The sequence below is a fragment of the Mus musculus genome, chromosome 7, assembly GCF_000001635.26.
Source record: "Mus musculus strain C57BL/6J chromosome 7, GRCm38.p6 C57BL/6J".
In the NCBI taxonomy this organism is placed as follows: Eukaryota; Metazoa; Chordata; class Mammalia; order Rodentia; family Muridae; genus Mus; species Mus musculus.
In genome coordinates, this window is record NC_000073.6 from 142,490,890 (window position 1) to 142,517,027 (window position 26,138).

The 26,138-nt window shown below is 51.9% G+C and overlaps 2 protein-coding genes and 1 long non-coding RNA gene across 63 annotated transcripts in view; 2 read left to right on the forward strand and 1 right to left on the reverse strand.

Annotated features, from left to right (window-relative positions):
* Lsp1 (lymphocyte specific 1) overlaps window positions 1-3,979 on the forward strand; it is a 36,646-nt gene extending 32,667 nt beyond the window's left edge. For 5 of the 12 annotated variants that reach the window (NM_001136071.2, NM_001271509.1, NM_019391.3 and 2 more), the window contains exon 11: window positions 3,347-3,979. The gene's annotated coding sequence lies outside the window, so the exon portion shown is untranslated. The remainder of the gene's footprint in view (window positions 1-3,346) is intronic. The other 7 variants (XM_030242184.1, XM_006508494.2, XM_006508496.2 and 4 more) reach the window with 3 other exon arrangements.
* Window positions 191-15,882, reverse strand: Prr33 (proline rich 33). Its single transcript, NR_033261.1, has 3 exons — window positions 15,548-15,882; window positions 2,039-2,246; window positions 191-1,892 (listed from the first exon to the last, which is right to left on the reverse strand). It is a non-coding gene; the product is annotated as a proline rich 33 (long non-coding RNA).
* On the forward strand, window positions 7,882-25,324 carry Tnnt3 (troponin T3, skeletal, fast). 50 transcript variants are annotated; one of them, NM_001163665.1, is made up of 18 exons: window positions 7,947-8,010; window positions 10,731-10,765; window positions 10,940-10,953; window positions 11,851-11,868; window positions 13,159-13,176; window positions 13,361-13,375; window positions 14,399-14,410; window positions 14,627-14,641; window positions 16,861-16,899; window positions 17,446-17,464; window positions 19,775-19,820; window positions 20,368-20,484; window positions 20,576-20,653; window positions 21,147-21,260; window positions 21,367-21,476; window positions 21,643-21,733; window positions 22,776-22,816; window positions 24,887-25,120. In NM_001163665.1, exons 2-18 carry the CDS (start codon window positions 10,749-10,751, stop codon window positions 24,939-24,941), a joined length of 819 nt encoding a protein of 272 aa, NP_001157137.1. In that variant the 5' UTR covers window positions 7,947-8,010; window positions 10,731-10,748; the 3' UTR covers window positions 24,942-25,120. The 50 variants fall into 50 exon arrangements, with proteins under 50 accessions (XP_006508605.1, XP_006508610.1, XP_006508609.1 ...); NM_001163664.1 differs by lacking the exon at window positions 22,776-22,816 and adding an exon at window positions 23,437-23,477; XM_006508542.3 differs by lacking the exon at window positions 22,776-22,816 and having other exon boundaries at window positions 7,882-8,010; window positions 24,887-25,324.
* Window positions 25,325-26,138: the final 814 nt, after the last annotated feature.

Genomic DNA, 26,138 nt, shown 5'->3' on the forward strand with positions numbered 1-26,138 from the left:
TCTATTCAGTCATCATCGTGTGAACCAGCACTGGAGAGGGTGGGTGTGGCACAGCCTCTAAGAGTGTGGGTTCTCATACATCCAGTAAAGGAGCTGAGACCTTGCCTTGGCCCCTCTACCCAACTGAAGGCCCCTGAGAACTCTGCGTGTTTTCCCCATCCCACTTAAGAAGACAAAGTGATATCTATGTCGTATACATACATTTATTGCATGGCTCCATCTACAACTGTAATACCCATTACATCCCAGGTGGGGCTACCAGCTCAATCCTTGCTGAGTCTTGTTACACCTGGCTCTTCTGGATCACTCCTCTCACAGCTGATGAGAGTCTGGCAGATCTTAGGAATTTCTCTAATCCTGGATCCTGCCTCTCTGTAGCCCTCTAGCTCGACCTACCCTTACCCAACTGTTGAAACTTGGCTGTGATTTTTTTCACTACACCATGCATTTGGTGCAGTCTTAATCAGTAAGCCCTTGCTGTCAGGAAACCAGAAGGGATATCTACAGGACCACAGAAAATTCTTTCTCAATTGCCCAGTCCTATGTACCTCTGAATACTCCTCATCCAAGCCTTCTTTCTCTGGAACTAGAGCCCCCCACAGTCTCTAGACCTGAAGCCAGGTTCCCACCATCCATGAACATTCTCCAGTGCACACTCTCCACAACCCCAAACCACCTCCAGCCACATGCTCCCAGCTTCATTCACTTCTCTCACTTTGCCATATCTCTTCCCACCAACTGATCTGTGTCTGTCCGATAGGCTCTTCTTAGCAGCTAGCACTCAGCTACCAAGGTCATACACCCTGCTGACCCATCTTGTTCACTTGTGAGGGCTAAGTCTCTCTGCTCTGTATGCTCAGCCACAGCCAGTCTCTGTCCACCAGAGTCCAGAGTCCCAGAGGCCACTCTGGTTTTGTTACTGAAGCCTCCAACCTTCTGCTGTCCGGTTGAAATTCTTGGGCCGAGAATGCAGCTCCAGAATGGGGTGGAAGGTAGGAGGGGGCCGGACCACCTCCTGTAGCTTCCGGGCATTGAAACGAGGTCGGCACAGAAATGGCAGGCGGTTGAGGCAGGCCAGAGGATGGCCCCTATCTCCAGGCCCCACAGGGTGGTCTCTATGGGACTCAGCCAGTGACATGCGGTACAGCACTGCATCCCACATCCTGGATGCTCGGGAGGCAGGGGGCTGCAGGCCCACCACAGGGGCTGGCACCTCTGGTTGCATTGGCTCCAGGTTCGGCTTCAGTTCTGGAAACGCAGGCTCCTTTGCCTCCTCCATCAGCTGCTTCTTTAGCCGTGTCCAGCCACTACGGGAGGGCTTAGGTGCAACTTTGGGAACAGGGTATGGGTGGAGGTCTGAGGGGCCTGAGGCTCCGGGGAGGCTAGAGACATTCCTGGGCTCCATGGCAGGCCTGGCTGTGGGCGGCTCCTCTACATGTTTTGCTTCAGGAGCTGCAGGAGGTGGACTATAAGGTGAGGGTCCAGGTGAGCGGTATGTAGGGGCTATGGGCACCACCACCCTAGCGCCACTTTCTCTGTTCACTGAGGCCTGAAAGCTAGGTGGTGGCCTTGTTATAGAGGGCTCCTCGGGCCTAGGACTAACTGTCTGTACCCCAGCAGGCAGTGGCCGAATATGAGCCACTGGGATGAGAGGCTGGGTGCTAGAAGTACACAGGCTTTTATCTCCATCCAGGGCCATTCTGGGGGACTCAGAAGTCCCAATATGTGAGGATGGTGACAGCCGGATATGTACTTGAGTGATGTGGGTACCACCCGCTGTAGGAGCAGATACATGGGCAAAGCCACTGTGGGGGCAGGCAGTTTCTGGGGCTGGAGCGTCAAGACTAGAAGGTGCCTTGAAATGAGTAGCCAGAGACCTTTGCTGGGGAAGGCTGAAAGAGAAAGTGGATTTCTGCAGGGGTGATGCCACATGGTGAATAATGGGAGTGTGTGGGGAGTGGGGTAAAGGGGCCACTGTGTGAGGGGCTTGAGCAGGACACAGGACTGTGGTCTCCAGGTCATGACTGGCCTCACTCACAGGGGACAGGGAGGTACGGAAGGCCCCAGGTGGGGTGGCGGTCACCCCCGACATCTTCTTCCGAGCAGCCTTTCTCAGTAGCTTCTGAAGTTTCTGGTTGTCCTTTCCTGGTTTGGGCAGCAAGGGTGGTGGGGGCCCAGGGGAGGGCTCAGGTCTTGGGCCACCTGCTGCCGGGGGTATCGACACAACCGAAATAAGCATCCCTGGCCTGGGGTAGAGGGGAGAAACAGTGGTTAGACTACCCTCCCTCCCCTGCCCACAGGAGAGGCTGGACATTTTCCTACTGTATGAGGAGGTGGGGGAATGTGTAGACCCAGCTACTAGAAGCCCCACTTAGTCACTGTGGGTGGCTTCACCATACCTTGGTGTGGAGGTGAACCTACAGTGGTTCCAGGTCACTTGTGAGTGACAATGGCTACTATCTGCCCTCAAAGCTCTGTCTTCTAAGATGGCCTAGCACAAAGCAGTCACCTTCGAGTGCCTGCTTGGCCCCAGACTCAGAGTAACGCAGGACGGGAACAGAGACCCGCTGATGAACTTCAAGCAAACTGCCTCTGCCTGGCCAACTACCGGACAGTGGTGGAGAGCAGGCTGTCTGCAGACACATGAGGGGCTCCATGCTGTTGCCAGCCTGACCACAGGCGGGTCCGTGTGCTTTGAGACAGTGGTGAGGGGTGGCAGCCAAAAGGCTCAGGCAAGCTGAGGTTGTATTCTTAGAGGTAGATTGGCCGGAAGACGGGAGCAGTTTTCGCTGAGCTATACTAAATGGGATATCCCCACAGCCCTCCTGCTGAGGGTGGTCTTGGCCACGCTGCCTATCTTGGTTTCTGGGCGCCACGTGTTTGCAAGGACATTGACAAATGGCATCTGGGCCAAGCTGGAGGCCATCTGGTTTGGGGTAGAAGGAGGGAGGCCTGTGGCTGTTACAGTAGGGGCTGGCCCTGCTGAAGCAGGAGCAAACCCTGGAAGGGGGCTGCAGGAGTCTTCCCACTTGCTCCCAGCTTCTGGGCTACCTCTAGGGAACTGGTACTTGGGAATTGGGGCAACCATGGGTTCTATTCCACAAGTCTGCCCCAGTCGGTAGTCAGTATTCTCTCCTAAGCCAGCCCAGGCCAAGAATACTGAGTTCACTCTGGCAGCAGGTCTTCCAGGTGACTGACCGCTGTAAGCAGGAGCTTTCCCCTGATAATAATAAGGGGTATAGTAGGGTCTGGTGGCCACTAGGAAGGTAGGGTTGTGGAGGGGGCAGACCATGCCTCTCCCTCAATTCTAGCCTAATGGACCCCATACCCTTGCCTATGTTCCCAGGATAGACTCCGGCCGGATGCCACTCCCAGCCCTGACCAAGAAATTGCTTCCTGTTGCCAGTCTGGCCTGCTCTCCTGCCTCCAACAACCAAGCTGCCGATAGCCTCTCCTTTTGCTCCTGGACCCTCCATCTTCTCTTCCCTCTCATCCTTTGACCAACCCTCCAACTCTGCTTCTCACCATCAGCTAAAGGGACCAGTCCCTAGGGGAGCCAAGAGCTCCCAAGGAAGGATGAAGGAGAGAAGGCAAGCATCCCAACCAGATCCAAGGGGACACTGTCCCCATGCTGAATGCTCAGGACTCTTGGGTCCTGCCCTGTTTACGGATCCCTCATTTTGTGTAATAAAGTGCATTGAGTGTCCCCTATGCATTTGGATCTCCTGTGCTCACTAACAGGGAACACGGTGATCAAAACAGAAAGGGCCATATCTGTTGGCCACTTGAGACTTGATCAGCTCTGTGGGCAACCACTCTGTCTTGTCTTTTGGCCTTGCAGTGTGTTATGTTCCAGGATCTGAGGTATGAGGTGACCCAAGCTGGGGTATTAATAATGGATGTGGCCTACTCCTCTTCCAGAACATGACACTTTGATGACCCTTCCTTACTTGGACCAAAATAAACCTGAACAAGGGCACTTTAGTCTGTTCCTGGTAGTGTTCACTAAGGACAAGTGCTGCCACCAGGTATTTCCTATCTTCGTACCCAGAGACTATTCTCTGGAAGTGTGATGATGAATAGATGGATGGAAGGATTGTTGGATGAATAGGCAATTAGGTGGATTGTAGCTAATGGATGGATAGATGGGTGGATGGATGGATGAGCAGGTAGGTAAGTAGATAGGTGAGAACAGATGGAAAAGTGGAAAGATGAATGATTGATGAGTTATTAGGTGGATGGGTGGGTAGATGCATGAGTGATGGATGACAGATGGATAGACAGGTGGGTGTTAGGATACACAGATGGATGAATGGGTGGGTTCATGGGTGGGGAAATGAATTGATGGAGAGATGAATAAATGGATAGATATATTGATGAGTGGGTGAGCATGTAGATGGAAGGGCAGATAATTGATGGGTTGACAGAGGAGTAGCTGGATGGGTGGATGGGGAGATGGATGGATGGATAGATGGAGAAGTGAATTGATAATGGGTGGTAAACAGTGGCAGGTGGATAGGTGAATAGATGATGGGTAAGTGGATAGGGTGATGGGAAAGATGGGTGGATAGATGGATGGACCAATAGATGAGTATATGAGTAGATGGATGGTAAAATGAGAGAAGAATGGAAGGAGAATAGTGGATGTGAGAGCTCATGTGTGAGGATGAGCAAGCATATAAGGGCTGAACAAGTGGATGAATGGCAGCGGGCAGTGGGATGTCCTTCTCAGGGGCACCCTCCCTTTGCCAGGCCTACCCTTAGGCTTGACTCTAAAACCTGGTATCTCTAGAATCTGGAGCTTCTTGACAGCTTCAGTGGTCTAACCTTGGCTGTGACATACACCTAGACACTCAGAATCTTGACTTTTTAGAAGCTTCAAACCCCACTGGTAGGAACACATAGCTCAGCAGATACAGTTGCTGATGCAGATGGGTAGATGGCCTTATCCCTCCTGGTCACCATGATAGAACCATACTCTGTTCAACCAGGAGCTTCTCTCTGGACAAAGGACACTCCCTGCCCTTCCTACTCAAATGAGGTGGTGACCAAGAGCAGCAGATAGAAGCTGCTTCAAGGTCCATCACAGGATGAGGAACTAGACTCTAGCATAGACCAAAATGGGCATCCCAAGTGACAGAGCAGAGTATTATTGCTCCTGTGACTTGCCCAGCCTCTCTCTTTGGCCTCAAGAGGAGAGTGCAAGGTGTGCCTTCAGAGTACAACTCACTAAATCTTACTTGGGCCTCAGATGTGGAGTCTACCTTCTGCTGTAACACTGCCTACCCTGCCAGGGACACCAGGATACTGCCCTTCCATCTTCCTGCCAGCCTCCTGAAAGGCCCAATAGCTGCTGCTGCTTCCTCCAAGCCCTACTTAAAGACCCACTTCACTTCAGGATTCGGGAATTGCTCTAATACCTTTACAGCCAATCAGAGTGTTTTTCGAACCAGGAGGCACTGTCATGCATGGGGACAGCTGCTGCCCAGATCACAGTGGCTGAGTCCCAAGTGCCATGTCAGCCAATCCTATCCTGGGCTTGGCAGAGCCAGCCACAGTGGGTCAAGTAGGGGCGCTGGGTGAGGCTCAGGGTCCAGGGGCTCTTCCATTCCCTGTCTGCTCAGCACCCAGATTGAGTAGCCTCTGAAAACCCCACTATTCTGGGAGTCACCTGTATAGGCCATAGAAGTAAAGACACTTGAAGGGCAGGCTCTTCTCAGCCTCCTCTGTCCTCCAAGCCCAGTCAAAGTCAGATGGATGTTCACCGACTTTGAGGGATCTCTCACAACTATTCAGGGAAGCCACTGCCTCTCAGTCTCTTGGATAGAACAGGGACAGTCTCCAAGTCCCATCCAACGGAATTCGTTGCCCCACCACCACCACCACCAGGGGCTCCAGTTCTCTCTCAGATTCCCAGGGAGCCTTTTCTCCTGTCTTTTCCCCACCAAGCCCCAGCCAGGCCAAGTAGGACCTTTTGTGTATTACCTTGCACGTGTTACCTGCTCGAGTCTTTGGTGGACGGCAGCACCTGGTCCAGCAGTGCCCACTCTATGCTGTCCCGCTGTACCTTGGGCCTGATCCCCTGAGGAGGAGGTGACTGTTACTCAAAATAAGACCTGCCTGGTCTCTCTGACCTCACTGAAAGCGTATGCCAAAGGCTTCTGAAGTGGGTAGCCACCCTCCCCTGCTGGCCATGAGGAGCCACTACAGAGATGGTAGCATAGCCATCTATAGACCTCTAAGGACCCTCATTGCTCTCAGGCAAGAGCTTCTGGATTCAGGGGTTCAACAACAATAGACTGGATAAAATCCCCCATGTCTGCTCTCCGTGTTCTTCAGCTGAGTGGTGTGCTTGGTTGGTCTCAGTAGAGCCAGATGAGAAGGGAGGCTGACCTCACCACAGAAGAGAATTAGAGTCCCTTTGGCACTAGTGTGGGACTTCATAAACTCTACATGACCCTCAAGGCCAGATTGAGCTGGGCATCCACAATATTTAGAGCTCACTGAACCCTATCTATCTAATGGTATAGATGGAGGTATAGAGGGACACATAGGTTCTGTCCAGGAAGGTTGAGCTGGCCCAACAACTCCAGGGGCCTCTAAGGGGCAGGTGCTTGGAGCAGAGGAGAGCAGGAGAGAAGCTCTGTTCTATGAGCCAGCAGGCTAGAAGACTGGCTCCACTCTCCTTCTGATCACAAGCTGGATCTTGTGTCTCTGGCATTCTATGGCCCCATCTCTAACACATAGGAGGTGGATGGTGGGTCAATCCAAACCTTCCAGAAACTCTTAAGATTTGGTGGAGATTGGCATACTGTGGGCCTCCTACTGGTCATCCTGATGTCTCTAATCTCAGGATGCAAAAGGACCAGAGCCCTGTCTGTGTCCCCTAGGGCTCACCTACCATTACTTTACACTCCACATTGGCTTTTTCCCTGAACTGAACAGATCCACAGACCCCACCAGCCACACACGACAAGCCATGGGGTCTGGGAGGGTTAAGAGAGTGAATGGCAAATGCCAGGTTGGTCTCTTGCTACTTGGTGCTTCAGTTTCCCTAGAGGCTGACCAGGCACATAAGGCCCAGAAGAGTGTCCATGGTTGGATGGTGCCCCCTGGAGTCTTGAGGAAAAAAAGGCCAGGCACATGGCGAGGTCTGCTCATGGCCAGGTCTGCTCAGCAGGGCCCACATCCCTGGACAGAGATATGACCTCCAGGTCCACTACTTAGTATGGAGCCCCCAGACCAATAACAGGCCCAAGCATTGCTCAGCCCTCCCCAGTTACTGAGGAAGATGGACAACCAGAGGCAAGGTTTAGGTGATCATTTCTCCTATTAGGTGATCATTTCATGAGACGTGTTCCAGTGATGTCCACTTGAAAAATAGGCCTGGCCTCGAAGAAGGGGCTGTGTGTGACATGGGCTAGGGACCCAGGGCTCTTCATTTGGTGGGTATCTTGAGCTGTCTCTATGCTGGAGAAGCAGGGCAGAGTTGCAGGAGGTGCCATATAGAGTTAGACACCGATCTTGAACAAAGTACCTGCTCCTACAAGCCACCTCGGGCAGAGGAACAGGGGACCAAAGAACCCAAAACCCAGGCTCTGATGACCCTTCCCCCAACAGCCTGACTCAAGAACAGCCTTGGTCTAGACCCAATCCTTTCCTCCTCTCTCCCTCAGCCCATCAAGCATGTGCCCATTGCTGAGGGGGGAGGGTAGGTAAAAATAGCAGCTGACACCTTTCTGGAACAGTTAGGGACCTTGCCTCCTCCTCCAGGCATGTCTCCTCCATCCTTGCCTCCTTGGGCCTCCTCTGGGGCATTCCTATACTTGGTCAGGGGCCTGCTTGGGCACACCCTCCCCCTTCCCATGCCCCAGCCACCCATCTGCTGGCCAATGGGCTGCCAGAGAAGATCAGATGTCACTATAACATGAAGGGGTGAGGCTGTTGGACAGTGCCTGCTGCTGGTCCTGTCCACAAGGAGCCCCCAGCCTTTCTCAGACTCAACTACAGGTGTGTATGGATGTGAACAGCCCGCGTAGGAGTGGGCAACTGTGTCTGGGCTTGGCTGCCTAGCATCTAAGGGGAGTTCAATGGGTCCTGTGCCTCTTGCTGTGTTGTATTTTGGTAACTAGAAGCATGGTGCTTGAACCTTGGGATGACATAAAAGATCTGGTTCTAAACCAGAATAGAAAAGCACAGGAAGTGAGAAGGAGTGGGGCTCCTGTGTGACTCAGGACAAAGGAGACCTCCTAAGGTAGGATCTAGGAAGAAGGGCAGAGGGTGAGATAAGGATCGAGTGAGTCAGAGGACATCATTCAGAGCTCTAAGGGCGCCTGCAGCTGCCTGCCTGGCAGCTGGCTGGAGCCCCTCTGAGACTCTGAAAGAATGACCTTAGAGAAAGAATGTGATTTCAACTCATCCTTGGAGCCCATGGGTCTGCCCTTTTGCAGATCTGGGCTTATCTCAGATCACCCTGGGAAGAAGCTCAGGGGAGAGATATCTGTGAACCCCTGGGGCAGATTCCTAAGGTTCAGGTGAAGACAAACAGGAGCCAAGCTGAACCAGGACAGAGGGAATGAAAGGAGCCTGGGCCTGAGCAGGAAGCTCATATCTGATCTTGTGGCTGGGAGACCAGGTGGCCCCTAGCCCTCCAGGCTCCCGCCTTTGTTAAGTTGCCGGGCTGGGATTCCTAACTTCCTGAGTTGAACTTTCTAGATGTCCTTGGGAATCCTTGGAGGAAACCGGACCTAGCAAGGTTGTTCAGAGCAGACTAGGCCCAAAGCAGGAAGTGATAAGGGACCCATAGCAAGTGAGTGGCAGGGCCCCCTGCCCCTTTTTGGCCTTTGTCACCTTTGAAGGAAAGGAGTTTGGCATGGATCCCCAAGGAAACTGACCTCACAGGCTATTTTTGTGAACCTTCTTCTAAGCCCAGAACCCTCTACAGAACAACTGTTTTCACTCTCTGTTGTTTATTGGTCATCTCTGTCCCATCCCTGACACCCCACCTCTGCCTCTCCCCAATTTATAGAAATGTTGAAATGGGGGTGGAGATGCACAGATATGCTCAAGTGGGCCTTCTGGACCTCTTTAGAAGACCAGGAACCTCAGTTTCTCAACCTCAAACAAGGGCATTGCTACCTCACTTTGGAAGGGTACAAGGCTGCCCTTGCTGGATGGATGCCTTTAGGAGCCAGGAGGGGAGCCAAGATGGCTAGGTTGTTCTCAGTACCCTGCCCCCCTGCCATCTTGGGTTTCAGGGCAGAGGAGTCTTGCTAATTTTGATGCCTATTTTTGGACACTTCAGCTGCCACTGGCTCCTTATAAACGCATGACACCCCATGCAAACACACTACCCCTCCCTCCACTGCTGACAGGTGTGTGGGTCCAGTAGAAACCAGAGGTAGCAAAGCAGATGGGGCCTCTGCTCAACTGATCCACCCCACTGGCCTTCCACCCCACAGAGTGTCCCTGTTGGAGGGGGCAGTGCAGAAGACAGTAAAGAAGGCAGTTAATACTGGTAGGGATCAGAGCAGAGCAAGATGATGGGTAGCTCTGGCCAGATGGCTTACTTGTGGTTGGTGAAGTCTACACAGAGGCTCTGGGATGAGGCAGGGCTGAGCCTGGTGCTTGGCCACGGGCCTCCCAGGTATCTGTGGGTTAATTCTGCAGGAAGTTTCAGTTGTTCTGGGAAAGCTAATGTTATCAACAGGGTCTAGAAACAGCCCCCATCTTAGCACCAAGCTGCTGGTGCATTTTTAGCCCCTGAACAACAGTTTTCTTATATGTGCTCCCTGGGGACACCAGAGCTATTGTCTTTAAGTCAGCTGTGTTGTGTTTTTATGACCTTTGTTTGTCAAACCCTGAGTCAACATTCTGATACAGTTCTTTGAAGGTTCCCAGGCCCCCAAACACTGTAGGCATGTACAGTGACCAGTTCACAGGAACCAAGTTCTCTCTCCCTGTAGCCGCCATGCCCGAGCCTGTGTATCCAGTCCCAGATGTAGTGCTAGGAGATCTTAGGCTCTGTTAGCTCAATCCATTCAGCACATGGGTGTGAAACTCGGGTTTCCCACAGAGAAGTTTCTCAGACCCACCCCTGTGAGTTCAGTCTCCATGTATTTCACAGGAATGGAGACAAGGAGACTGAACGTTCATAGGTTCTCTAATTTGAAATCAGAGGATTTCAGAGAACACAAAAGAGGACCTGGGGTACCCCCAAATGTAGCTTGGACTCCCAAAGAAAACGTGAGGCACAGTAGAAAGTTTGAGCTCACCCAGGGAAGAAGAGCTGGCAGACTGAGGCTATCTGTCCCTTAAAGTGAGGCTCAGCCATTCTAGGGTGATTCCCTAGCCAGAGGCCATCAGTTGAGACAAGCAAGGATATCCCCAGATCCAGAGGATCCCAAAGCTGTGCATCCCACAACCTGTGCATGTTTGGATGGCATTCCATGAAAATGCTGGAGAGGGGACATCTGTCCAGGGTGGAATGCATATGACAACCTTTCAATAGCCAATCAGCTATGGAGTCTAAGTTCCAGGGCGGAGCCAGGAAAAGAAGAAGGGGCATCAAAGTCATGGGGAGAAAGGCCAATCAGGGGAATCAAAAGGTAGCCCTCAATTGCAGTCTACACACATCCCCTCTAGGCCTCAGTCTCTGAGAGCCCACTCTTGTGACGCTTCTAACCTAAGGTAATTCCTCACTGTCCCTTCTGTTGATGTTCCCTCTCCAGATACAACCCACCGCCACTATGTCTGACGAGGAAACGTGAGTACTGTATGGTCACCTCTCTTGCTGGTGGGATGGAACTCCTGGCACCTACAGACATCTGCCTCAAGTCAGCAGCTCAAGCTCACCTCTCTCTCTCTCTCTCTCTCTCTCTCTCTCTCTCCCCCCCCTCCCCCCCCGGCCCACCCCACTGCTACTCACCCACTATGACAGTGAACAAGTTGAGGGTAAGTATCTTCTCTATTTTCCCTCTATATGCTTCCATCTCTAGATAGTAGAGTTGCTCTTGGTGTGGGGAGGAGAGCTTTGACTATGGATAGCATTCATTCCTTGGGGACCCATTGCCCAAGAGTCCCTGACCGGCTAGATCAGTCATTGAGTTTCAAAGACACCCCTCTCCCAAATTATCTTGAATCTGTGGCTTGTTTTTTTCCCTGTGATGCTCACACCTTGACCTGCCCCAATCCTGTATACTTGCATATCTGTGAATCCCTGAGAACTCGAGTCTGAGTGGGCAGCTTCCCTGTCCTTGTTACCTTTGGTCACTCACATGGCCACAGTAGGGCATGCAATCTAGAGACATCCAATATCTACCTTGTGGTTGAGATATTTTCCCCTCTAAGGCCACAAAGCCTCTGTGTTCATGTGTGTGTGTGTATGTATGTGTGTGTGTGTTTTCGGATGTGTTCATATGTGTGGACCAGAGGTCAACCTTGGATGTCATTTTTAGGAGCTTGCCTTTTGAGACAGGGAGGGACTCACTGAACCTGAAGTTTGATGATTAACCTAAGCTGGCTGGCCAGCAAGTTCCTTGGGGTCCTCCTGTCTCTGCCTCCGCAGCCCTGGGGTTATGAGAGTGTGCAAACACACTTGGCCTTTTATTTGAATCCTGGGATCTGACTTATATGGCAAGCACTTTGCTGCCTGACCATCTCCCCATGCTACCACAAAGCATCTCTGAACTGAAGATCCCAGACTGATGTCTAGCCAGTGAAAGAACCAGGCTGTCTAGGGACAGAGCAAGTTGTCCTTCAAATGCCTCACCACCATCACCCCCTGTTCTATCTCTGCTAATTTGGCTCCCTTTTTTTTTTTTTTTTTTTTTTTGTTCTATTCTAATGCAGAACAATACGAAGAGGAAGGTAACTCAGGAAGCCAGAGGCCTCTCAATGCCCATCCTTGGGAAGGCCTTGGGGGAATCCTCCCTGAGCTGACAATTAACTGTCTACTCCCTTCCTCATGAATGCACTATTAACCATCATCACTCATCATTAATTAACTGTTAATGATTAATAATGCCATGATTTAATTAATGGTCAATGGTTTGATCATTAATTAAGCTATTAATCCTCTATCTCTTCGATGGGTTAGTAGACACTCATTAAACACTCACACATGCCCGGTGGTCACTGTGTCCATGGTGTGTGAAGTGGGGTGTGTTTCTGGCCATTAAAACTCATTCATTAATAACAAGGGTCTTGACCTCACACATTGTAACCCCTCAGAGTCACTGTACCTTCTCTTTTAGTCTCCTTATCTGTCTCCAGCTTTCTCTGTCTCTCTTTGTCTCTGTGTCTGTCTTTATCTCTGCCTTTCTCTATCCCTGTCTCTTTATCTCTGTCTCTCTTTGTCTCTGTCATCTTTCTCTATTTCTCTGTTTCTGTTCTTACCTTTTCTCTCTCTCTTCTCTCCTTCACTGTACCTTTGGGCTGCTGGAGACCCCTCCCTGGCTCTGTCGTGCCTGGGCAGGTGTGGGCGGGCAAAACGTTGAGTCTTGGTGCACCTGGGAGCAGCCCAGCACATTGGTTCCCAGGCCTGACAAGCTGTCTGCTCCTGGCACCTGCTCAGCTCAGGGAGACTTCACGCAACTCACCAGACAGGCCATCCTGCAAAGGCTCCTGGGTGCTGTGTTTTCAAAATATTTTGAAAATACCTGCTACCTTAACAACCTGAGCAAACATCTTGCTGTCAGAAGATGGAAAGGCTGGTTTCTGAGTGAAATGTGGCCCTGGGGGCTGCCCTTCCCTAGGGTTGGCCATAAGGGTCTTGTTTTCTCAAAGCCTCTTGACCTACCTTCATTCCAGGCAGCTAGATGAGAACTTCTAGGTCAGAAATGGTTAAACACATGAGCTCACCCCTGATCCTCATTTCCAAACCCTATAGATCAGAATTACAAACACCCAGTCATGGGATGTAGGGTATAGAGGGCCAGGCCTGAGGAAGGTACAAACTCAGTACCCCAGCAGGAACATTGGTGGTTGAAGCTTGAGGGTCCCTGTTCACTGTGGCTAGCTGCTGTGGGCCAAGCATGGGAATTTGACGTGCTCATCATGCTTGACCCAAGAGAACCCAAGAAATCCTGTTTCTAATGTCTGTCCTTGTTCATTCTCTCCCCTACATGCCATCTCTCTGTCACCTTTGCTTATTCTCAGAGGAGGCCCAAGAGGAAGGTGAGTTGGCTTAGGACTTGACCCCCACTTGCCCTTGCCCTCTAATGGTGAATTTGATGTAGCCTTCCCTCTCATAGGGCTGTGACCTCAGCCTCTGTCTCTAAGGGCCTGCTGTGTGCTCCTTTCTAATCCTATCCTCTCTCCTCCTTGCCACTCTGCACTCCCTGGCATTCCTCGGCCGCAGAAGTCCAGGAGGAAGGTATGAGGATACAGGACTTCTGGTCCCCATGTGGAGCCCAGGGTCTGGCTGGAGCCATGTGGTGTGGGGAAGAGGGTGGGAAAGCAAGGAGGCGCCAGCCAACCAAGGGGCCCCCCATGTGGCCCCACATAACCCACTAATCATGGCCAAAGCTTGTCCAAAGAGAATGAGAACTCCAAGAATCCTCAGAAACTGCACAGCTGCCCCAAATTTTGTCAGAGAGGGAGCAGCCTAATGCAGGAGTGGTGGGGGAGACTATAGAGCCAGGTATGGCTTGAGTCCCCTTCCCCAGAGAAGTCAGTGGAAGCCCATGGTGATGACTGGGACCTTTGGTAGGTCAGAACCACCAAACCAAATAAATGTCCAAAGAGCTCAGGTCATTAGAGAGAGAGAGAGATGCAGGACTAGCCAGAGGCCCTGCTTCAGGGCCTGATGTGAGGACAGACCAAGTCAATTTTCCTATCCAATTGTGTTCCCCATCAACCCAATCACAGGCCCCATCTCAACCCTCTTTAGGGGTTAGATCATGTAGAGTTCCAAGGAAAGGGCTTTTGTGCCTTGCTCTGGATGGCAAGAGAAGAAGTATTTGGAATAGACTCTGCTTCCCTGGGGTATCAGAGCCTCCAAGTAGGCTTTAGCTCTAGACTGGGACCCAGATGAGGGCAAACAGGAGATGGACAGATGAGGGACGGAACCAAATGTCACTCAGCCACAAAAGCGAGAGCCAGAGTCCCAACACTCAGCTCAGTTTCCCTACTTGTGAGGCAGAACAGGTTGGGGGTGAGTTTTGTTCTCTTCAAACCTCCCCCATTCCCAAATTCTGAGCCGGGGGCGGGGGGGGGCGGTGTCAGAATCTGGGCTGTTGGGATTGAGGGTGTCGTGACCCCAGCTAACTCTAACAGTATCTTGCTCGCTTCCTGCACGTATCCCACCCCTCGATGACCGGCTGTTTCCTTTTAACCTGGATCCTTTCCTCTGACCTCTGACCTGTGGTTTTGCCTCTTGTTCCGTGGCCCTCCTTAGCCCCCGAACCAGGTAGGTGACGTGACTTCAATGCCACATGACATATGTAGCCATGTGGGGGTGTGTGCAGGAGCCAGCCAAAAAGGAACAAGAGGGTGCCGTGCAACTTACCAATCTCTACTACACACCTGTTTGTCCCTGTCCCCCTCTCCCACACTGCCTTCCACTCATTCATTCTCTCTCCTCCCTCCCTCTCTCCCCCCTCCCCCACCTGGTGCTGCTCCACAGAGGAAGTCCAAGAAGGTAGGTGCAGGTCCTCCTTACAGCCACGGCCTCCCCCTCCTCCTTTACCCCTCTCTGATTAACTGCCTCTCACACCCTTTCCAATGTACCTACTACCAACTAAGCCCTGCTGGCCTCTGGGCTGAGGACAGTACAGAATAGGGAAGCTAGCCTGATCTCCTGAGCTAGATGGCTGACAGTGGCAGTCCCCAGTCACAGTGGTGAAGGGCAAAAAACAACAAGCTCTTCTTGCGACTCTATCAGGAAGACTGAATGGGACATATGGGCTACCCTGGGTCTCCAGAGCCAGTCTTAGGAAGATGGTGCTGGAGATCCACTGGGACCCTCTGTAGCCTCATCAGGATGTGTAGAGCAAAGCAAAGAGTCTGGATAGGTAGCCTCCCACCTACCCCAGCTATCAAGCCAGAGGGAGGACAGTAAGGAGGGTGAGTCTGAAGGGAGGGTGGAGGGGCAAATGGGGTGAAGCAGAAAGTCAGGCTGAGGCCCAAGGTGGGGATGTCAGAGACCTGGAACAGCCAGGGGCCATGCATGTGAACAGGCAATCAGTCAGATCCAGGCATCCCATCCAGAGCCTGGGCCTGCGCCAGACACACCCATCAAGCAGAATTGACAGGGTTGGGGGAGGGGGGCTGTCAGCCTAGCAGCAGGGCTGGTTACACTGGGGAAGGGAGGAGGGGCTAGACTTGGGGAATCCATTTCAGCCCCTCCATTTACATGCTGGCAGGCTCCTGGTGGCTGGGCCTGAAAGGAAGCACCTGGATAAGGACATGCTAGAAGAGGGACCCAGGGACGTTCTCAGGTCACACATCTTAGGTTGCCAGGCCTCCCTGGGACCAGAACTGAGATTTTTCTGACAGACAAATGGACAGAGAGAAGGATGGGGAGACAGACAGGGGGAAGCCTTACCTTGCCACTATGCAGCTGCCTCTCATACAACTCTTGGCAGCACCCCATCCTTCTCTGTCCCCAGAATGTCATAAGGGTAGGGTGAGCCCATCAGCCCCTTCACTTCCTCCCTAGGCCACTCCCCTGGACCTCGTGCGAGCAAAGGTTCTGCAGCTCTCCATGGCTCCCTGGACAGCCACTCCTAAGATGTTAGGCAAGAGTGGCACTAGGCTCTCCTGTAGATCTAAGCTGCCTATTCAGGCAGTGCTGCCACACGCTTTGGTTGCTAAGTAACCATGTCTTTCAGAGGGGTGAGAACTAGGTATTCCAGAAGGGCCCTGGTCAGAGCAGGCAGCAAGACCCCCACCCACACCTTGGATGAGGCTTGTTGGCTCCTGGCCAAGTGCAAATGTCCTAGGAGTCCCAGATGCTTCCCTGTCAGGTGTCACTGTGTTCCAGGCAGACCAAATGCACGCATGTCAACCGACTTGCTTCTGCTAAAGCCAGAGCAGGGCTAAAGGGCAGGGCAAGGAAGGGTGATGGTGAGCAGCTGCGGTCAATACCAGTCCCAACCTCTGCCGGAGTGGGTCACACTCAGAGGAAGCAGTCTTTCCTCAGGACAACTGGCCTAGCAAGGCTCTAAAGGAAGGGAAGAAGAGAGGCCCCACCAAGACGCATGGGAAAAGCCTCTCAGGGGTCAGAGGGCAGGTTCCCAGGATCAGGGGGCCCTGTCCTAGGGCTGAACCTGTCAAAGCTCACAGATATGCATGAGCCAAAAAATATTTTTGGATCCCAGGCAGGTTCTATGAACAAAGACTTTTACAAAGAGTTTGCAATAAAGAGACTGTAAAAACCATAGTATGTTCCCAGGTATGAGACTAGGTGGTAGAAGGCAATGGAAGGTTCCATGACAGCTGGAAGGTAGAGACCGGCTTCGGGATCTTCCCAGTGGGAAACCTGGCTCCAGTCCCCATCCTCCCTCCTCACAGCCAAGCTTTCTTGCCCAGCATGAAGCCCTGGGTTCAATTACCAGTACTGCATAAACCAAGTGTAGCAAAACATACTTATCACTTGGGAGGTGGAGGCAGGAGGATAAGGAGTTCAAAGCCATCCTTAGCTACATTGAGAGTTAGAGGCCAGCCTGGACAGCAAGTATCCATGAAGGGGAGGAGACCTATGGGAAGGTGTAGGAGCTGCCCTGCCACCCTCAGGCAGGGGGCTCTGTGCGTGCCTGCCTCTGCTGTTCCATGTGGCCACTGCTGCTGTGTGGCCTCTGCACTTCTGCAGCTGCGTGGCTTTTTTCTTGCATGTGCGCTTGTGCCCACACCATGAAGATGCTGTCGCCGAGGAGGAGCGGGAGGAGGACGAGGAAGGTAAGGCCTGCCAGCCGCTGTCGCAGCCCCCTGCTCCACCTGCACAGGCCTCTGGCAAGAAGAACCAACAGTCCAGTGTGTCTTTGTTGTGGACTCTCCAACCCTTCCACTCTATCCGTCCATGTCTGTCTGTCTTTCTTTCTCCCTGGCATGGTTCCTCAGTGACAAGATGCTAAGGCTTTATTTGCATCTGCCATGGAGTTAGGGTGCTAGGGCCAGGCTTCTGCCACTTAGAGGCAGGTGGTTGATCAGTAGAGACAAGCCAGCATCCCAGATGTTACCGAGACTTTCCAGGCCTCTTGTCTTCTTACTTCCCCTCCCTCCCAGCCCTCTAGAGACATGTATGTTTTTCTGTTGTTTGTCCCTTTCTTGCCTTCACCCTAAGTCCTTCTTAGAGCCCCTAGGGAATTTCATAAGCACCAGGCTTCTGAGAAGGAGGGTGGCCTGGGTGGGCTGAGTAGAAACCCCCAGCCTGCAGCAGGAAGCTCCATCCTCTCTGACCTGATCTCTTCTTCTTCCTTTTCCTATCCTGGCTGTCATGACCAGAGGAGAAACCAAGACCCAAGTAAGTGTGGGATCCAGGCAGAGCTCCTGGGGAATCCCAGAACAGGGTGGGTTGGGAAGCCCAAGCCTGTTTTAGAAGAAACACTCAAACAGCAGAGGATACTAGGGACCATAGTTGCCAGTAGAATGAATAGAAAGATAGTAGGTTGTGCTTCTTTCCCATCATCCAGAGCGGTCAAGGAGGAGGCCACTGGCCACAGACTGAAGCTCAGAATTGAGACTGAAGATATCACATGTCTGCCATGCCTTTGCATGTTGGGAGACTGCCCAGGTCTCCAGATAGATTTTTTTAAATGGTCTTGAGAGGAGGATTTCCCACTTGAGATGAGACCCCACCTAGTCCAAAAGAGCAGACTGTTCAGGGGCTGAACCCCCTGTGAGCCACTCTGCAGAAGGCTTACCCTGGACTCACTTACTTGTGAGTGCACCAGGAGGTAGATAAATCCACAACCTTCTATGCACCACTCCTTCTGGTCCCTTTGAACCTCTCTATCAGTTCCCCCACTCTGAATGAGGTTGAACTTTTGGCATTTGCCCCTCATTCCCTCCCCATCCTCCGGAGAAGAATGGAGCTAGGTGAAGAGTGTGGCTGGCCCACATCCTCCCTTGAATGCTGTTTTAAATCAAGTTCACATAAAGTAATGCAGGATTCTGAGATAGTTTCTCATCTTAGAAAAATTATTTATGTTCTCAATATGAAAATAAAACACCTCATTAAGAAAATTTGGAAAATACATAAAAGTCAAATGAAGGGGGAAAAAATCCATCCATAATTCTCCCACTCACCCACCAGCCAGACTGTGGAAAGGACCAGGGAGGGGAAAAAAGATCTTTATTTCTTCCTGTTCTTTTTCTACATGAAGTTCTTGGAAAATAAAGATCCTGACTATGTTTTTTCAAGCACGGGACTGTCTATATAGCCTTGAATTCTGCTTTTAAAAAAATTTAGCACTATTCATAAGTATTTTTCCATGTTTTTATATAGTCTTCTTAAATATTTTGAATGGCCACATAATATTCCATCAATTGGACAAACCATAATTTTCCTAACCATTCCCCGATCACAGGCTTCCCCAATATTTTACAATCATAAATAACGCTGGGCAGAAATCATTTTCCATCTTGAGGGCTATTTGCCTAGGCCACATTCCCAGAACTGGAATTACTGGGTCAAAGAAGACCAATGCTCTGAAGACTTTGACATTGACTGCCAAGCTGCTTTCCACCAGGGCCCAGCCAAGGCAGTCTCCTACGTGGGCTGGGAGCAGGCTTGTGTCCCACACCCTCCGCGCCCAAAGGCGGGAACAGGCGTCTGCCCCTCACCCGTTGATGAACAGCCAACCGCATCTCATGGTTGTTTGTCTTAGCATTCCTCTGATGGCACCACCACTAATCGTCCATGTTTGTTAACTGGTCATCTTTCTTTGGAAGTCAGTGGCGGCTTGTGCCCCTTGCTCGTTTATCTCATAGCTGACACGTCTCCGTGTTTGCTTAATCGTCCGTTTACTCAGGGATATAAATCTTCTCTGTATTTGCTGAAAAGGTTTTTTTTTTTTTTTTTTTTTTTTTTTGGTCTGGTTTTTTCCCCCCTCTGCGTTTCAATTTTTGCTCTTTTTTCCCCCCACATACATAAGTTTTTCATTTGCACAACATCATCTGCACAGCTTTCCCTTGGAGGGAACTTTGGGGCTTCAGAGCTTAGAAAAATCCCTTCCCTCTCCAGGTTTTGATCGCTATTCAGCTCCCCTTTCTTCTGTGGCCTGCTTCTAAAAGCCGCGGTTGTCTGGGCTCCCTGCTCCATCTGGAATGTGTTGGCAGGAGGAGGGGGTCGCTCGGCCAGCGGGCTGGGGGCTCCTTTTCCCCTTACAGGCTCTCGTTCATTTGGGCGCTCAGAACGAAAGATTAAAAGTGTCCAGAGCCACAGGACAGGTCTCACTCCAGAAGCTGATGTCAGTCACTCACTGCCCCTGGAGCTCCTGTGGTAGCCAGCCACCCTGCCTTGGGCTAGGACCTGGCTCCATTTGTTTATGTGTCTGAGAAAGGTGGCATGAAGCAGCGAGTAAAACAGAGATGAGCACAAGCAGGGTGATACCTTCTAGGAAGGAACAAACTTCTCCCAGGGGCATGGGTTAGAAACCCAAGAACAAAGAGCCAGGCAAAGCTGCTTTAGTTGAGACATACATGCTCTGTTGGGTGCCAGGGTGCAAGAAAGAGAAGGAGGGCCAGCCTAGATTTGAGGCTGGCTGGGCTCCGCTGTGGGATGGTCCCAGTTGTCCCTGCTTATGAAACAACTTCTGTGTCTCTTCCCCAGACTTACTGCTCCTAAGATCCCGGAAGGGGAGAAAGTAGACTTTGATGTAAGTTTATGGGGCCCAGAACACCCTCATCCCAAACTCTAGCCTTTGAACTTCATAGGCTTCAGGTCATGTCTTCTCAAGCAGCCAGACCCAAGGCAGGCCAACTCTAGGCCACACTCCACTAATTCGCTCCTAGACCCCAGGAAGTCAACATCCCTTCTTATTCCCTCCATACATTCTTGTACCCACAAACTCATCCACTCATCTGCCCAGCCCGTCTCTCAACTGTCTCATTCATCTGTCCACTTATATGTTCAAGCACTCATCCACGTATGCAGCAAATTAATCTCACGGTTTCCTCTCTGCCAGACCCAAGAGGCTATCTGAGGATGACAGTGCCAAGTCTGAGCCAGGTCACCTCAAGAATGGTACTGGCTTCATGATCAGCCAGGGCCTAGGTTCCTCCGTGACCCTATACCCAAGGCCACACTGAGCCTCAGGAAGGCAGCAGCTGTAGAGACCTGGCAGAGGGTGTCCCTAGCTGGAGGTGGGTTCCAGGCTGGCGAGAAGGGGTAGGAACTTTTCTCTCGCCACCCCCAACCCCCAGGACATCCAGAAGAAGCGTCAAAACAAGGACCTCATGGAGCTCCAAGCCCTCATTGACAGCCACTTTGAAGCTAGAAAGAAAGAAGAAGAGGAGCTAATCGCACTTAAAGAAAGAATTGTGAGCACTGCTGCCCTGGGAGGTTGCTGGGTACTCCGCAGGGACTGGGCAAGACAGGGAGGGGCTGACCAGTTTGCCCTCTTGGCTGCAGGAGAAGCGCCGTGCAGAGAGGGCTGAGCAGCAAAGAATTCGCGCTGAGAAGGAGCGGGAACGCCAGAACAGATTGGCGGTAAGGACTGTGCCTTCCTGTTGTCTCCAAGCCTATGTAGCCAGAAAAGCACATATATCCAGGGTGACTCAGGCATATTCTGAAAGTGAAGAAGAGAGTTCAATACTATGTCTCTTGGGGGCTGGGAGGAAGGTCAGGGCATACGGAATGAGGTTGCAACCTTCATAGGTATTGAGGGCAAGGTAAGGGGCTGCAGAAATGGGGCAGGCCTTTCCTTGAGGGATGAGATAGAAGCAAGCTTGTTCTTACACACCATGGATGCGGGGAAGGGCACCTGTCCTGGTGCCTAATGTGCTTAGGTCTTAGATTCCTTATACTGGGGCCCTCTGTTAGGGCCAACAATCAGAGCTACCGGGATAATACTTCTTGCTCTACAGAAACCCTGGAAAAGAGCAGCTTCCTTCCAGGAGGTTCTAAGGCCAGAGCTAGTCTTTGAAGCCTGCTCAAAGGACAGCCCCTAAGGATCTTGGGGTGGGGCGTGGGGTCTCCACAGGAGGAGAAGGCCAGAAGAGAGGAGGAGGATGCCAAGAGGAGAGCTGAAGATGACATGAAGAAGAAAAAGGCTCTGTCCTCCATGGGTGCCAACTACAGCAGCTACCTGGCCAAGGTAAGGGACATACTCAGAACCCTGAAGGATGGCCTTCAAGTGAGGCGGGTGTTTGTCCCATGTACCTTTCTGAGACCGGGCCCTTCATCCCCTCTCCCTTCCCCAGGCTGACCAGAAGAGAGGCAAGAAACAGACAGCCCGGGAAATGAAAAAGAAGATTCTTGCCGAAAGGCGCAAGCCTCTGAACATTGACCATCTTAGCGATGACAAGCTGAGGTGAGGGGGGAGGGGGCTCCCAGATCATGCAGGGCCTTCCCTCCCTCTCCCCTCCCCCTGAGAGAACTGAGTCACAGCTCTCTGTAGTTGCTGGAGGAGGAAGCAAGGTTCTGGGCTCTGCCTTTTTAGCTTCACCCCATCAAACCCCCTCTTTTCCATCTTCCAGGGACAAGGCCAAGGAACTCTGGGATACCTTGTACCAACTGGAGACTGACAAATTCGAGTTTGGGGAGAAGCTGAAACGTCAGAAATATGATGTGAGTCCAGGCATCTCTGGCTTTTGGGCCTGTGGAGTCTTACTCTCTGGGGAAGTAGGGAGGGGGCGTTCAACTCTCTCCCCAGTCATACTCTGGTCATGCCTTTGCCTTGAGACCTGGCTTCACTAAGCCCATCTGGGGCCACTACTGGAGACTGTCCTTCAGGGCGGGTACTTGATCCATCAGCCAGGGCCCTGCATCTGGATTGGCCAGTGCTGTAGCTGGAACTGTTATGTGTCCTCCAACTGCTGAGGTCCTCTTCAGGGAAGGCAAGCATATATCCAGGGTGACTCAGGCATATTCTGAAAGTGAAGAAGAGAGTTCAATACTGTGTCTCTTGGGGGCTGGGAGGAAGGTCAGGGCATACGGAATGAGGTTGCAACCTTCATAGGTATTGAGGGCAAGGTAAGGGGCTGCAGAAATGGGGCAGGCCTTTCCTTGAGGGATGAGGTAGAAGCAAGCTTGTTCTTACACACCATGGATGCGGGGAAGGGCACCTGTCCTGGTGCCTAATGTGCTTAGGGCAAATGCAAATACCTTGGGTTCACTGGCAAATCAGTGCTGTCCTTCCCTCCTGTCCCTCCAATGCCCACTGAGGGGAGAGGTAGGAGCTCATGCATGAGCATCTTCCACAGCCATCAAGATAGACAAGAGGTTGGCTCCTTCTTCCAACCTCTGGGAAGATGAGCTAAAACCTTCTTGCAACCTCTGGGTAGATGACATAGATCTTAGTTGCTCAACTTTGAAGAGCCTTGGTTTCCACACCTCCATCACTGGCCATCCCTAGAAAGAGATTCATCCATCAGCCTCAAGGCTACACCAGAAGCTAGTTCAAAGAAGGCTCCACCAAACAGATGCCAGGCTACTCTTTCTAGCAACAGGAGTTGGGTCAGGAACCTATAACTTCCAGATACACTCTGCCCATATCTGGTCTCCTGGGTTCAAAGAGTCTGCCTGTTCATCAGAAGACTGGTACAATACACATCAGGGCCTTGAAGCTTCAGCTGCCCACCCAACCTGGTAACCATGTTGATTTTTCTAGATCATGACTGTCCGGGCCAGAGTGGAGATGCTGGCCAAGTTGTGAGTAGGCAGAGCCTGCTATAGGCCAGGCTTGTGGGTGTGCAATGCTCAGCTAGTGTCTCGCATGGCAAAGACTTGGGTTATTGAGGACACTGGTGGCAAAGGGCCTTTCCCTCCTGCCCCAGCTCCTCCCTCCTGACTTCTGCTGGTGGTTATGAGGCTGTCCTGATGCCCTTGTTGGCAGATGAGAAATGAAGGCCCTTGCCTTCCCAGAGCCTCTGGACCACCAAGTCAGGAGTGGGCTCTATGGACCAAGGAAGGTCAGGATCAGGAGTCAGTGGTGGAACTTAGAGAGGTCTAAAGGCCTTACTTCCACCCTGTCCCTTGTGCCTGCCTGCATCCTGCCGTAGCCACAAGGTAAGTGGACAGCTGGGAGCTGCTGTGTGTGGTAGTTAGAGGGAGGAAGTCAAGACACAGCCCAAGGACAAAGAACAGTGTCCTCCCACAAAGGAGCCAGAAGACAGTAAGGAAAATGGTACAGGAGGCTGTGTCCCTGCAAGTGAGGATACAGTGGAGATGCCACAGTTGGCCTGCCCTGTGGTGAAGACATGTGTCCCCTGGCCAGTGCCCGGCTGGGCTTCCCAGATCTCTGTCACAGTAAGTCACATGTGTTGTTACAGATCACCACCCTCAGGAGCCGCATTGACCAAGCCCAGAAGCAGTAAGTAGCCCAGCCCATTCTTGCTCTATGCTGGGCCTAGAGTCCCCAGGGCTAGCCACCTGCAACCCTACGTAGGACCTAGGCATGTTAGCCAGTTCCTGAACGAGGGTTCCTGGTAGCTGACCCTAAGCAGAGCAATAACAAGACTAACTGAGCCCTGGAACCCCCTGGCTCCTTTCTCTCCTGCATGTAGGAGGTGCCAGGTGGGGAGGTAATACATTCTCCCTCTATGATGTGCTAACCAGCAGTGAGCCTGTAACAGGGGGTGGTAATGAATATCTGCAATCTCAATGCCTCTCCAGAGTTGGAAGCAGGATTAAGGCCAGCCTGGGCTACATGAAGCCCTATCTCAATTAACAACAACAAGAGGTGGTGTGAGGGTATAGCTCAGTAGGTAGAATGCTTGTCCAGCAGGCACAGGTCCTTAGTTGGATCTCCATACCTTAGCTGGGGCACAGCCATAAACCCAGAACTTTGTGAGGAGGCAGAGGCAGGAAGATCAGAAGTTCAAGATAGAATGTGGAGTAAATTTCAAGGCCAGTTTGGGACAGAGATGATGGGAGGAGAAAAGGAGGCTTGTGGAGAATGGATGAATGAATAAATGAACTGATGCCTCAGGAGGGTAACCGCTCCACACAAGGAATCAGATCCACAGGACTCCAGGACCTGTTGCAACAGTGACCCCCTTGCCGGGTTCTTAGTTTGGTAAAATGCTAGGCGTCTGATGCTAACCATGGACATGGGGTTGTCACATTTCAAGAACAAAATCAAGTGGAGCTGCTTAGACTTCCCATTTCTTGGGGTTTTTCTCTGTCCTTACATACTACAGGAAGGGGCTATGGGCTCACATCTCATGATGGGCTGGTTTGATGAAATGCCATGTGTCCATGGGTGTATGCATGTGTCAGGGTGCTCAGGAAGGCCTGTGAGGCTACATCACCAGCCCAAGATCCCACTGGGGTAGCTCCAGAGCTCATGTACTTTCATCCTCCTGCCAGCCCAGAGCCTTGAACAGCACTTATCCTGCTTCCAGCTTGCTAGGGTACAGAGAGCCTCAGAGAATGAGGTCCCTAAGTCCTGGAACTGGCTATCCTTAGCTGCCATCCTGAAAATCACAGGCTTTTCAAAAACACTATTTTTCAAAGCTAGCATATGGCATGGGTCTGCCTGCAATAGTCCCCCTGGCCAAAGCAGGGGAACAGAAGGTGAGCCTAGGTAACCAGCTAACACTCTCCTAACCACACTAGTGCCCAGGCCTTGTCAGGCCTCCTGCAGGTGAGTCAGCTCAGGCTGGAACAAGGTGTGTGCACTCGAAGTGGGGGCGACAGCCTGGGGAGTCAGGAGCTAACGGTCTCCTGTAGCTGGCTGGACCCTCTGAGCCTTCAGTACATTTTGCTTTCCATTTGCAGCAGCAAGAAGGCCGGTGCCACAGCCAAGGGCAAAGTCGGTGGGCGCTGGAAGTAAAAGAGCAGAGAGGTGCACTGCAGCAGAGACCATCAACCCTGACTCCTGCCAGGGCCCCTTATTCCAGCTCTGCACTCTCCAGCCTTCACGCCCAGGCATCTTTGGGAACTCAGGACCCACCCTGCTGCAATGCCCTCACCTTCTGGGGTCTAGGAATAAAGTTATCAGACTCCCCTCTACTGTTTATGTGTTGTGTTATCATGCATAAAGGACCTAGGGAAGCTGGAAGTGTTGCAGGACAGGGAGCATCATGGGAGCATACTTCAGAACAGCCCTGGAAAACTCAGGGTATCTTACTGCTGTTAGCAACTAGGGCTCAACTGCACACGGTACTGCACCCCAATGTACCTCCAGGACTTGGTCTGTAGCTGTTCTTATCAGAGGTTTTTTTATTCCTAGATTCTCTTTGTCCCCAGAACCAGAGGGAGAGCCCTCCGTGTTAGAAAGCTGCCTGGACAGCCCCCCCCCCCAACCACTGTTTAAAGAAGAAACAGCCCAGCCTCGGGAGGGCTAGGGAGGAAGGCTGGCTGCCTGGAGACGTTGCAGACACCCCGAAAGGGGGGAGGCGAGGGGGGCTCCGGCGAGCACATCAAGGGGGGAGAGGAATGCAGGAAAGCACGTTTCCCACGAGGGAGCAAGCTCGGCAAACAGCGTTCTCCTATATTACAGGGAACACAGAACACAACTGTACAATAAATTTGAAAGTCCTGACCAAATAGAATTATGGAAAATATAAATCACAGAAATTGGATCAAGACGCGGAGCCCTGCACAGCGAGGTATTCATAGAGGAAGGGGCTTGTGCACAGACACCTCCAGGAAGACTGGGGAGGCAGGGCAGCCGCAGCCAGTGCCCTGAATGAAAGACAGGGAGTGTAGTCAGCCCTCACCAGGCCCCTGAGGGCAGCATACAACCTCCAGAGAGCACATGTAACTCATCTGTACATGTACCCCATGAGACAGCAGTGTGGCCCTATCTGTGCATGTACCCCAACACATACAGTAGTACAGACTCCATCTGAATGTGTACCCCAACATAGGGTGGTGTAAACCCCATCTGGGTGTGCACCCCAATACACATTGCTCTAGTTCCCGTGGGAAACACACACATGCGCACGCGCACACCACGCACGGGGCTGTAAATATACTGTATGGTTATGCATCCAGCATGTGCACACCATTAAAGAAAAAAATTGTT

Bases quoted from the DNA above. Each gene is read 5' to 3' on its own strand.
- Tnnt3 (XM_006508542.3), top strand. The intron at 19,821-20,367 runs GTAAGTTTATGG...CCCAACCCCCAG, and splicing joins GGGAGAAAGTAGACTTTGAT to GACATCCAGAAGAAGCGTCA. The intron at 21,477-21,642 runs GTGAGGGGGGAG...TCCATCTTCCAG, and splicing joins CTTAGCGATGACAAGCTGAG to GGACAAGGCCAAGGAACTCT.